General features: G+C 30.9%; 1 protein-coding gene and 1 long non-coding RNA gene across 2 annotated transcripts; one reads left to right on the top strand and one right to left on the bottom strand.

The window, feature by feature from the left end:
• Window positions 1-417: 417 nt before the first annotated feature.
• Window positions 418-4,697, bottom strand: LOC101500131 (anaphase-promoting complex subunit 2). The gene is made up of 10 exons (XM_027335396.2): window positions 4,064-4,697; window positions 3,901-3,993; window positions 3,293-3,524; window positions 2,588-2,880; window positions 2,368-2,439; window positions 1,995-2,239; window positions 1,184-1,600; window positions 887-1,088; window positions 686-800; window positions 418-578 (listed from the first exon to the last, which is right to left on the bottom strand). The coding sequence occupies exons 1-10, from the start codon at window positions 4,292-4,294 to the stop codon at window positions 484-486; spliced, it is 1,995 nt and encodes a 664-aa protein (XP_027191197.1). The 5' UTR covers window positions 4,295-4,697; the 3' UTR covers window positions 418-483.
• Window positions 4,698-10,970: 6,273 nt separating this feature from the next.
• Window positions 10,971-12,544, top strand: LOC105852294 (uncharacterized). The gene is made up of 4 exons (XR_001144142.3): window positions 10,971-11,279; window positions 11,544-11,625; window positions 11,754-11,855; window positions 11,941-12,544. It is a non-coding gene; the product is annotated as an uncharacterized lncRNA (long non-coding RNA).

Genomic DNA, 12,544 nt, shown 5'->3' with positions numbered 1-12,544 from the left:
CTCCTATTTATTCTATTCCCAACTAACTATTATTCACTAGTTAGTTATTTTCATTTAGTGCCAGGCTGGCGCCTCACATACACTTTAGTAATAGGTGGCCTATGGTCCTTCTTAGCTCTATCAATGAGTTGCCTAAAATGATTTGGAATTACAAACTACAGAACTGAGTAAAAGGAGAACCCTTATTTGAATTTATAATCCCTGCCTCTCTCAGGTATATATAGATGTGATTCTTATTAAACAAAAAGCAGTAAAATGGAGTCATTTGGTACTGCTAAGCACATATAGTAAGTAGTAAACAAAATCTAATTGAAGATTATTTATTAGTATTTTCTTCTAAGAAATAATATTAATTAATGAACCAAACTATAATATACATACAGGCTGAGTAATGAAAACTATAATTTGAATCATAATTTACACAAATCATTTTTTTCACATTATCTGAAAGACAGAAATTAAAAAATTATCAATAAAATAATTTTATCTGCAGACCTGAATTGGAGGCCAGAAATTAGAAGATATGATAGTGGCAGCTATTTTATCCATGGATATTGCATTGTCTTCGGCTTCAACACCTAAGAGCGCATAGCCAAATTTTGGTGAAAAGGACTTGAAGTAAATAATAGTTAAAACTATCTTTAGTAATGATCACAAATAAGGGATATTTGAACTTGGAAATTACTTGTCTGAGATGGCTGGCTTATGGTAGCTTTAATGTTAGTGTTGACTCTCTTTGAGCCAATTAGATCATTGAGCATAATCTCACATTTTTGTAGGCTGCTCTCTCCGAAGTGTATCTGCAGAAACAAAGCATTAAACAGATGTTTGCATAGGAACATCAAAATTAAGAATGACTACACACAGCTTTTGTTTGAATAAGTACCTTAAGGAGTTCGAGAGTTCGTATCTCTGAGTCAATATCATAATCAGATTTATTTAGAAGTTTCTCAGCAAGCATAGTTCGATATTCATGAACTAATTGATCTTTTGAACCAATTATGCCAACAATCATCCCAAGTATGTCAACCTTCCTTTGGTTTCTGCTTCCCTTCAATGGATCTGCTTCCACAGGGTCAGGTTGCCATCTGCTCGGAAAACCAAATTTCGACAAAACATCAATTTCATAAACTGGCAGGAAGACCACATCAGAAAGAACAGTGAAAACTACCAATCAACATACCGTGCAGCATTGATCCATGCTTGCCTATCATCAGTGTTAAAATCATCGTCAATACCAAAATTCTCTTGAATTTCTTCATCTCTATTCAACTCTTCAAGAAGGCTATCTCCAGGATTTCCAGATGCACTCGAATTTCCACCTGTCCCATCTGTCAGCATGGTCACTATGCATTTTATTGTATCTCTCCTTCCTCGTAGATAATCTCTTATTGGTTCACCAACTGCCTCGAGGAAAACACCTGCAGGATCTATTGTCCTTAGGGCTTTAATAGTCGAAACATATTGGTGTAATATATCATTGGTTGATGCGCCTGCAGTAAGAAGGCGATAACGCAGTGCAGAAATAAATGACTCCACCAGCTTTGAATGTTGTCCAGTGTATTCAAGACAAAGTTTTAAGTCTTCAATTGCAGGAGAGCTTCAAGTATCACCAAAGACAAAAGGAAAATAAATGCTCAGAAGACAATGCATAAACAAATGAGATATGATCTAGCAAAAAATGAGTTTGTTATGACTCAAACTGAGGTTAAAACATGCAACTGGATGAAGCATTGGTTTTATAATTAAATTAAATTTTAATTTTTTATCCAGTCATACAACCAAAACAATAATTTTCAGAAGAACGTGTCAAAGCGTAGAACAACCGTCAATCGCCATTCTCCTCATACTGCTGCAGGAAGCTATACCCACGGAACATGTTTCCGTCAATATGTTTGCCCATGCCATTAAATTTATTAAGACATAATAGAAGGTAATTAATTTTCTAACACAAAAGCAAGAAGGAAAGCGGGGAATTACAATTAACAAACTACCTCTCAGGATAATCGACAATTATCTCAAATAATTTAGCTATCCTTAAATCTTGTAGTGTTTCATAAGCAAAATATTCCAGCCGCAACTTCCATCTGACAAGACCTTCAGAAGGAGTATCAATTCCAGGACAACACGACGATGGTTGTGGTGCTAAAGGTGATTTGAGACCTGATGAAGTACTTTCATAACTAACAGAGTCACCAAGATAAACAAGAAGGGCATGCAGAAACTGGAGAGGAACAGCCTGAATGATTCCAGTCATAAGTATCATATGTTAGAATCATGAAAGCTTTTATTCGCCGAAACAGACTAGCACAGGCGCGCACAAATCGTGAAATCGATACGCGTTCAGAACATATTTGCACTACAAACCTGTATCCAGCTTTGAATAGATTGTAGGACAGAACTCCTAAAATCATCTCCGGCTACATCATATACTTTTGCCTGTATCCATACAAGTAACCCACCCAAATATTATACTCAAACAAAAACACATAATAGTTGCAACATAAAGGTGAAACCAAACTTGATAAAAGAGACTGAGGAAAACTGGAAGATCCAGATTTCGAATTTCATAAATAAACATGCTCACCTTTAGTAGTAAAAATATAGCAGAAGCATAAGCATCTTCAGCCATAGAGGTAAATCCAAGACTTCTGAGATCAAGAACAACTTTTCCAATGTTCTTCACCAATCTACTGTTTTCTGAGAACCGACGGTCGCTATTGCACTCATCAACATCCATCTCACCATCTTTGTTGCATGTTTTTCCTTTTTCATCCAAATCCATGCCATCCTTATTTTCAGATACATCATCAGTGAACTCTCCATCCATGATTGTACTTAACTCCTCCAACCTTCTTTTAAAATACCAATGCAGTATAACTAATGGTAGCAAATGAAAAAGAAAAGCAAGGCAAAAAACAAAACAAAGTGTTAAGCACATAATAAAAGAATATCAAAGAAGGGGATTGGTGATAACAGGAAGGACAGTAGCTATATTTCTAAAAAAGCAAAGCTTTCAAGCAACTAGAATGTTTTTAAGAAAATCAAAGAAACCATTGCACTATGAACGAACTGACCTATATCCCTGCTTTTTAGAGCTTAATGCATCAAATTCGATTGTAAAATTAGGCATATAGGGAAAACCAAGAGCATTTTGATAAGATTCTACAATCAAAAGTTGAAAACAACTAACGTATTTATAGTATGAAATGACAAACCCTCATTAACATTAACATTATCATTATCATTATCATTATCATTATCATAAAAGAACAATAAACTGCTTACAAACCAGGAAAAACCCGAGGAAGTGTAGCCATAAGAACAGAAGAGACAATCCATTGATACTTAGAGGTAAGGTAATTTCTTTCAGCTTCAAAATTATGACTTTCCTCCGACATTTTATCCTTAAAAGATTGTAAAGCATGGACCAAAATTAACAAGCACTTTTCTTGAAACTGTTTCTCCAAAGAGATTTCTTCCAAAGCATTATACAACACATTCTCAATCTCATCCTCGTCAATCTATTTCATACAAAATATGTAAATGATTAGTACTGACAAAATACAACTTGTATTTAAATAGTACAATCCAAATTACAACATTATCAATCGAACAACCTGCTCACTTACTGTGAGTCATACTCAACAGGAAGTATTTAATTAGTCTATTCTAGCTTTATGGTATTCTTGCATGCTATGATGTTTGTTTAATTTGGATGAACGAGTTGCTATAACTCCATAAGCACTGCTAAATTAAACAATCATTTTGGTGTCTCAATGTGTATGGTATTGTCACAATAGTAGTTGAATGTATCAAAATTACAAAAATATATATAAATATTTATTTATTAATCATTTTGGTAGCAATTGATGAAAAGCAAGGTTCATAAATACTCACATTGAAATCATCATTCTTGTTTAAACCAACAAAATCGGCGTAAGGAACAAAATGCCGCCAAAACCTCGATGCCCCATTCCGTTCAAAAGTTTCCTACAAACAAAGGGAACAATATAAATTCAAACTTTACAATGTAAGAAGTGAAATGTCTAGTTGGGTATACCTCTAAGACTCGGAGAAAGTGGTCACGAACGAGTGATTCGAGGCCGTGTTTGCAGAGAGTGTGAACTTGAGAAACAAATTCAGAACCGAATGATAGGTCTCCGGCACCGCCCATAAGTGATTGTGTGGCGTTGCAGAAGGCGTTGTAGCTGTCGAAGATTTCGTGAAGTGCGTCTTGGTTTAGAGTGTCTAAAAACCCTAGATTGAACGGAGATGAATGATATTCCTCCATTACTATAATGTGAGTATGTGAAGTTGAAACTGAAGTTGAAATTGTCAACAATTGACCATTCTTTTGATCCCTGATACCACGGCGTCACTCCTCTACAGTGGGTGTGTATTTCGGTGTTGGGGTTTTGGTCGAGTGGAAAAGAAAGTGAGAGAAGAGGAAAACGAGAGAAAGCTATTATATTTTTCACTGTTTGGTTCAAGTCCGAAAATGGAGAGGAAAGAAAACTCTGTGATCCAGCTGGTCCACATTTTAGTTTGGATTCGGCTATAAAGTGAGATAATCCATAATTAATTTTTTTTTTTTTTTACTCAGCTCAATTAAACCAGTAGGGTTGGACCGGTTCTTTTAAAAAAAAATGAAATGTCAATGACCACGAGCGTTTGGTTCTTTTATTTCATTTCTACGAGCACCACCTCTGTGCCACCTTCCCACTTCAGTACTTTTACTCTTTGAGCATTGTTTCCTTTCCTTACACACCACTCGTGTTATTTGTTGTGTGTTATACTTTTGGAAGTTGTTAGTTGAAACTTCCTTCTAGTCCTAAGTAGATAGTATTGGTGATAAAAGTAACTTCATAAAATTGATGAATTAGACTCATCTTTAAGTTTTTGTCTATATTTTATATTTAGATTTTCATTGGCCTACTAAGCCCACATGGCTAAGGCCGAGCTTGATTAATTGTAGCACAATTTGAAATGAATGGGCGTACATATGATCTTCCGAGGAAGATTGAATTTTATATCCGTGCAATATTTGATTTGGAACCTTCAATTATAATTTTTCTCCTTCAACTTATTATAAGAGTTCATACTCTTAAGTGAATAAAAAAATTATAATGAATTTAAATATTATAATTATATCTCTATATTTTCAAATTCTTTTTAAAATAATTTTTTCTTTGAATTTTAAATTTTTAGTAGTTATATTTTAGTATCAAAAATTTTAAAAATAAAATTTATGAATGTTATTTTTAATAAAAAATTTGAATTTTATTTGAAATTTCTGATAGTTATACTTCAACCGAAAATTAAAATTTCCGATTGAAAATAATTTTCAAAAATTTCATTTTTAAAATTTTTGAAATTGAAATTTCTTTTGATTTTCAATCTTTTTTGTTTACATTTTTTTGGCGGTAGAGTGTGGAATTGACATGTTAGGAAATAATATATTTTATTACATAGTATAGTAGAACGCAGTATGCATTGTTTAATATATTTATAATATAGTTTATTACATGATCGACATTTAACATGTGCAACCATAACATTAGCACATGATCGGCAATTATGGAGGACTCCAAAAAAGATTTATGTTAGATATTGAATTTTTAGGGTGTTGTGATTTACTGATTTTAGAAACAAGTTTGTTTGAAATGGTTGATTTACTTATGTTAGGAACCCTTAGGTTTAATTTGATGTATTAAAAATGGTCATATGTTAATATAAAATAAAAAAAATTATAATATGTTGTTTTTTCATCTCTATTAACAAAAAGACTAAATAGCATATGCGGTCCCTTAACTTAATTTTAGTTAACGTTTTAGTCATTTATCTTTTTTTTTCTCCGATTTGATCATTTATTTTAATTTTCAGTAACAATTTGATCTATTATATTTTAAAATGTCAACAATGTTATCATTTTTTTTTTATAAAGATTCATTAAAATTTTCAAATAAAACCCATAAAATTAATAATCTTCTTCAATATAATGCAAATTTCATCAAATGCATAACTCAAATATTCAAGTAAACTTATATTTTCATCTCCAACAACATCAAATTCATCAAATAAAGATTGAAAATATGAGTTTATTTAAAAATTTAAGATATGAATTTGATGAAATTTGCATTATATTGAAGATGGTAATTAATTTTATGGATTTTGTTTAAAAATTTTGATGAATTTTTGTAAAAAAAAGGATAACATTGTTGGCATTTTAAAATATAAAAGATCAAATTTTCGCTTAAAATAAAAATAAAGGACCAAATCGAAAAAAAATAAATAAATAAATGACTAAAACGTTAACTTAAATTAAGTTATGGGACCGCATATGTTATTCAGTCTAAAATCTTTTTAAAAAATCTATAAAAAAAATAATAAATTATGTATTGAAAATTAAGTATTGGAAATTTCAAAACTTAATTTTTCGAAGAGTTATTAACTACTGATAATTTTATTGGCGGAATTTTCGGTGCACAATTTATAATACCGGAAATTTTGTTAGCGAAATGACCCGTACACTATAGAAAATTTTGTGCCTTGAAAGTTCTTAAACACAAATATTACAACACAATAAATTTTGAAAATACAATTTATGATATTGTTAATTTGTGTACCTGATTTTTCGGGGAAAAAAAAATTAAGTACCGAAAATTTTGGTGAGGGGTACAATTTTGGTAGTCCCACATAGGAGGAATGACGCACACTAATAGTGTTTATAAGGTGGAGATATGTCAATTGGATATGACCCAATAGATATCCAATTTTGTGAAGGGTTGAAAATGCATGCAAATTGACCATCATACACGTGTGTCGCTGTCGTCCAACCTGAGCTTGGGTTTGGGCTAAGTGGTATGTTGTTTTTTAGAATCGGGAAGATTAAAAATATATTTGTGTGCATTTTTATCTCATTGATACGTTGTACATGTGTCTGTCTTCCACTGAATCAACATTTGATCCAGCTAATTCCTTCTCCAAATTGGCGCATTAATTTTTGTCTTTTCGCATTATAGTTTTATGTGGATTCGCGCATCAGTTTTTGTCCGGTCAAAACGTTGCAAATTTCATATTGCAGTTTTCTGTGGATTCAGTTTAATGGATCGCACATTTTTATCTCCTTCAATTGTAGAAATCCTCTATAAATAGAGAATTTTATTCAATTGAAAAAGCACACTAGAAGTACTCTGAAATTCGAGACTTTTCACCGCTTCTCCCGTTCTACATCACCCTCTTTTATTTCTTTCGTGTGGTCATAGTACCATATTACGAGTGACAATCATTAAGTTCCATATTGGATGTGTAATTGTTAGTGCAGTGGGATTGATAGTCTATCTTGCACAATTTGGGCAGTGTCGTGAAACGTCTTAAAAAGAGTGGCGCAATTTGCGACTCAACTCAGTAATATTTTTTATAATATAAATTTATTTTGAAAAATATTTTCAAAACTAAAAAACGACGAGTGGGGGAGTTGGGGCTTTTGTGGACAAATTCTTTGGTTTGTTTAGGGTGTAGGGTATAAGAGATTGAAGTGATCATTGTTGTTGTTAAGAGTTGTAGGTTCTCTTCTTTGTAATTTAATAATTTTTTTACTTTTGTTTCTTTTTGTTGGTATATCTTGTGCTAAGATAAAATAGTTGATTTTTTTTAGATATATTTTTAAAAAAAGAATTATGTATTGTATTTTGAACATTAGTCATGTTGCACTATAGTGTTTATGTCGTGTTTGATGTATAGGTTAAAATATTTCCTTCATTATATAGGGCAAGAGAAAAGGTGTGAGGGGTAGTGTCAAAAGACATGATATTAAGATTTTTGAAATTCATGCTTAATGGATCTATATTAAGATGGAAGGATAGGTGAACTTATGCATTGAAGGAGAAAATTAAAAATAATTTATTAAACACAAACTGAGATAATGGAACAGGGATCATTTTTGCAACTTAGAACACAAATTGGGGCTTATAGTTGCTTCTATGATGATTTTTGTGTTTCTACTCTTCCACTTCAACAAGACAATAACAGAGTGAGTGACTTAGTCTAAGACAAAATGAAAGTTGACATACAAGATGACTAAAGTTCTGACAGTACATTTTCAAGGTTCATCAAAGGTTTTTCTTTTTAAAAAAAAATTACAATATTTATTTATTCAAATTGATAAAATATATCGATATAATATAAATTTAATGTTGCTGAAATAAAAAATTATTAATCTATAAACAAACTCATAATATACAAACATACATGTTAATAGCACAAAATGATAACATGCCTATAAATATGATAAAGTTTATGTGTTTGGAAAACTCATGCATCCAGATCTGTAAAGTTGATGATGTTAGTCATTAATTGAAATCGATATTGGATTAAAGCTATTTTGTCGGTGTGAACAAAACGAACATCGCACAAAAACGAAAAAATAAAAAGTGTTGTATTAAGACGAGAATATCAAAAAAACATTCTATGATGAAATAAATAAATAAACTTAAATTTTCGTAGAAGCCATTTATTAATAAAAAATAAAAAAACTTGGAAGGATGATAATGAATCAAAGAATGTCGTAAATCATTTCTCTCTAATACATAAAAGAAGAAGAAACTTGTCATTATATTTTGGGAGAGCGGCTGTCACTGTTTTGCATCAAGTTCAAAAAAAAAATCCTAAAGTTAAATACAGTTATACAGGAGTCAATGATTAATGTTAGAATTATAGATTAACGTAATTAACTATTAAGAAATATTAATCAGCAGTACTATGAGAAGACGATGGTAAAACGGCTGAGGTGTTAGTGATTTATACAGCTTAGCTAGCTTTTATGATCTAAATCAAGATGGTATGTGGGATGTGAGCAATTTCTTTTTCAAAGCTACGACGCGGCTGGTATTGTAATTGTGTTGCAACATTTTTTTTCTCTTCTTACTCAAGTAAAACTCAAACAGGGTTTTCTCTGCTCTTCTTAAAGCCACAGGGGAGTTATAAATTCATCCGGGCTTTATTATAGAGAACGGAAGGATGCATATGTCTGGTTTCATTTTGAAAGAGGTCTGCATTATGTGATTAATAACGATAGATGGGGTTGGATTGTATTGATTTTTTGCAATCAAAATGATATTGCTTCTAACCTACCACCACAAATTGTGCTTAAAATTACCATATTTATATCTTTAACTACCAAAATATGTTGGGTGTGTAGGAGTCCTTTCATAGTTTGATATTTGTCTTATGTATTGTTTCTATAAAAAAGAGTATAATTAAAGTCTCACAATTTTTGTTATAATTTTTTAATCAATATTTCAATAGTGATATGTATAATAGTTATTTTAAATTTTTTATCTATTATTATTTGGCTCGTATATGATACTTTAGTCTTATTAATGAGAATTTATTTTTTTTATCATAGTTATTGTGAAATTTCTATTAGTCATAATTTGTCCTTGTATAGTAGTTCAATTTCATCAATTATAATTTAGCATACGAATGATAGTATATTTTCATGAGCGTCAACTCACCGCGTATATGATAACATTTTTTTTAATTTTTTATCATTAAAAACATGTCTCGTATTAATAACGTGTCTCATATATGATAGTTCAAATCAAAAGTGTCAACTTGCTTTGCATAAAAAAAAATTAATTTAAATAAATAATTAAAAACAAACAAAAGTGTAAACTTGTCTAGTGCAAGATAGTTATTTAAAAATTATTGTCATTGAAATTTTGTCACGTAAATGATATCTCATTCTCATAAGTGTCAATTTGTTAATGTATGATAGTAATTTTTATCAGCCACACCTTGTCTCGTATATTTTTTTTTCTGGGTAACTTGTCTCGTAGATGATAACTGTGTTAAAAAATTTACTAGTTAAAATTTGTCTTATATATGATATTTCAATTTCGTAAGTGAAGAGTTGTCTTGTGTATGATAATTATTTTGAATTTTTTATCAGTGAGAGTTTTTCACACTATGAAACTTAAATCATATCACTTACAACTTGTCCCTATGAGATAATTATTTTGAATTTTTTATCGATGAGAATTTATCACGTGTATAATAGTTCAACTTTATCAGTGACAACTTATTTTGTAGATGATTAATCAAAAAATTTACTGTGTATGATAATTCAATCAAAAATGGTACCGTGAATGATAAATCTAATCACTTACAATCTATCTCGTGTAAGATGATTATTTTGAATTTTTTATCAATGAGAATTTGTTTCATATATGATAGTTCATATTTATTAGTAACAATTTATTTTGTAGATGATAAATCAAAAGTGGTCTCGTGAATGATAGTTCAAGCAAAACTTATCTCGTGAATGATAAATCATATCGCTAATAATTTATCTCATGTAAGATAATTATTTTGAACTTTTTATCAATAAAAATTTATCTCTTCTTATATAAATGATAAATTTCATCATTTACAATTTATCTCTGATAAGATAATTATTTTAAATTATTGTGTTACTTTAAAAAAATAAGAATATATATTTATAATTTATATTAATTAAGTTCACTTTTATTAGTGTCACTTCAAAGAATTCTCTAATTTGTTAACTAATTAATATAAATTATAAATATACATTCTTATTTTTAAAAAGTAACCATTTTAATTAAAGAAACATATTAAAAAGTTGAATTCAATCATTAATTAAGAGTAAATTTAATGGGATACAATTAATCTTTTATTCCTATTTTTTCTCTTCTAGGTGTACACATCATCGTTAACCATTGTTGTCATTGTTAGCAAGAAATGATGACGCATGTGTGACACGTAGTTAGTATTACGGAAAAAGATTCTCTGACTTAGAGGCGGGAAAGGCACCCTACCTTTCACTCATTTTGTGCCATTAGATTAATCAAATGTTTCAGAAAGAGCCACGTAGCCTTATTATTTTTAAACTAAAAGCATCAGCCTTTTCCACTCTTTCTTCCTCAAGTTCACTTAGAACCCTTCATTTCCATGGCATCTTCATTCCCCCACACCTCTGTCCACTGACCGCCGCCTCCGCGCGCCGCTATTGTCTCGTGGCCTAAACAGAAGTTCAAGAAGAAGAAAAACGCATGCTCTAAACACTCTGCTTCCATGGCATCGATCCAATTTGGCTTCGCAACGTCCAATCCGTGTCGAAAAATTCAGAAATCCGTATGTGGCTTTTCGGATCCAGATACCAATTTCACATCTGAATCAACACCTATTGATTTGGTTTCGGTGAACACAGAAAATTTGGGGGATTTCACTATCTCCTTTACAGAACAATTTTCTAGGTATGGTCAATTTCTCCATTATTCAATTTCAGCTTAGTGTTTTTATGGAATTCCATTGAAGAATGACAAATTGTAATAATTTAAAAGTTCCCAAATTTGAATTTTAGGGTTTGTGGTTCTCAAATTTTGATTTGTGATGAATCCTCAATTTTTATATGAATAGTTATTGTTATATGTTAGTTATTGTTATAGTGTATGTTAATTTTCACCCTTTGATTACTATTTTCTGTTTGGATTTATAAAAAAAGTTCATTTTTTTTGCAGCTTCCTCTATTTCTTCTTAAGACTGCACAAGGAGTTTGTTATAGTAAGGAGTTTGCACAAGCAGCTTCCTCTATTTCCTATAGTAAGTAACCAACATTTGTTTCTCTATTTTACCTTTTTGTATTGTTTATACATATTTTAGTTTCAAAATTGGATTTAAATATTCCTAAGGAGTTTTTATATGTGTAAGGTAATTATTTTTTTGTACAGGACCAGGCTGTTCTTCTATTGGAATAAGTGCATTTTCTGAAAATGGACCTTTCAGACCAAATGGTGAAGTTCTGATTAAAAATGATCATAGTTGGAATAGAGGTGTTATATTGGATTATTAATCATTGCATTACATTTCATGGAATTCTCTCATTATGATAATAGACTTAGTTACTTTGTGATGCAGAGGCAAACATGTTGTATTTGGAGACACCAGTTGGAGTAGGATTCTCTTATGCTAAAGGTAGCTTCTCTTATATGAAAGTGAATGATGAGATGACAGGTAATTTATCTTGCATTAATATTATCATTGCATCCCAATGATCAACACATTGAGATTGTATGAGTTGACTCACCACACATTGATTGTGAAGGAATTATCTGGTCTAGTTATCTTGAGGTTGTTTAATTTCCCAATTAGTCTTTTGTATCTACCGGGGTTTAATAATGGTCTCCTTATCTGGCCATAGTTTACAGTTCAGATCTATAAGAGTGTCAATAGGTTTAAAATGAATCTGGTGAAGGAACTATCTGATCTGGTTATTGTCACTTGTTAGGTAGTTTAATTTCCATGTATCTATCTACCTAGATCTAAATAAGGCACACCATAATCTGGTCATAGTTTACTGTTCTAATCTATAAGAGTGTCAATAGGTTTAAAATGAATCTGGTGAAGGAACTATCTGATCTGGTTATTGTCACTTGTTAGGTAGTTTAATTTCCATGTATCTATCTACCTAGATCTAAATAAGGCACACCATAATCTGGTCATAGTTTACTGTTCTAATCTA

The sequence above is a fragment of the Cicer arietinum genome, chromosome 6 (assembly GCF_000331145.2).
Source record: "Cicer arietinum cultivar CDC Frontier isolate Library 1 chromosome 6, Cicar.CDCFrontier_v2.0, whole genome shotgun sequence".
In the NCBI taxonomy this organism is placed as follows: domain Eukaryota; kingdom Viridiplantae; phylum Streptophyta; class Magnoliopsida; order Fabales; family Fabaceae; genus Cicer; species Cicer arietinum.
Note: the sequence above shows the minus strand (reverse complement) of the source record. Positions and strands in the feature narration are given on the sequence as shown.

Coding starts and splice junctions, on each gene's coding strand:
- LOC101500131 (XM_027335396.2), bottom strand. CDS start 4,294: ATGGAGGAATATCATTCATCTCCGTTCAATCTAGGGTTTTTAGACACT. Junction 3,525..3,900: donor ACAAGAATGATGATTTCAAT/GTGAGTATTTAT, acceptor TGTATGAAATAG/ATTGACGAGGATGAGATTGA. Junction 2,240..2,367: donor CTATTCAAAGCTGGATACAG/GTTTGTAGTGCA, acceptor GGAATCATTCAG/GCTGTTCCTCTCCAGTTTCT.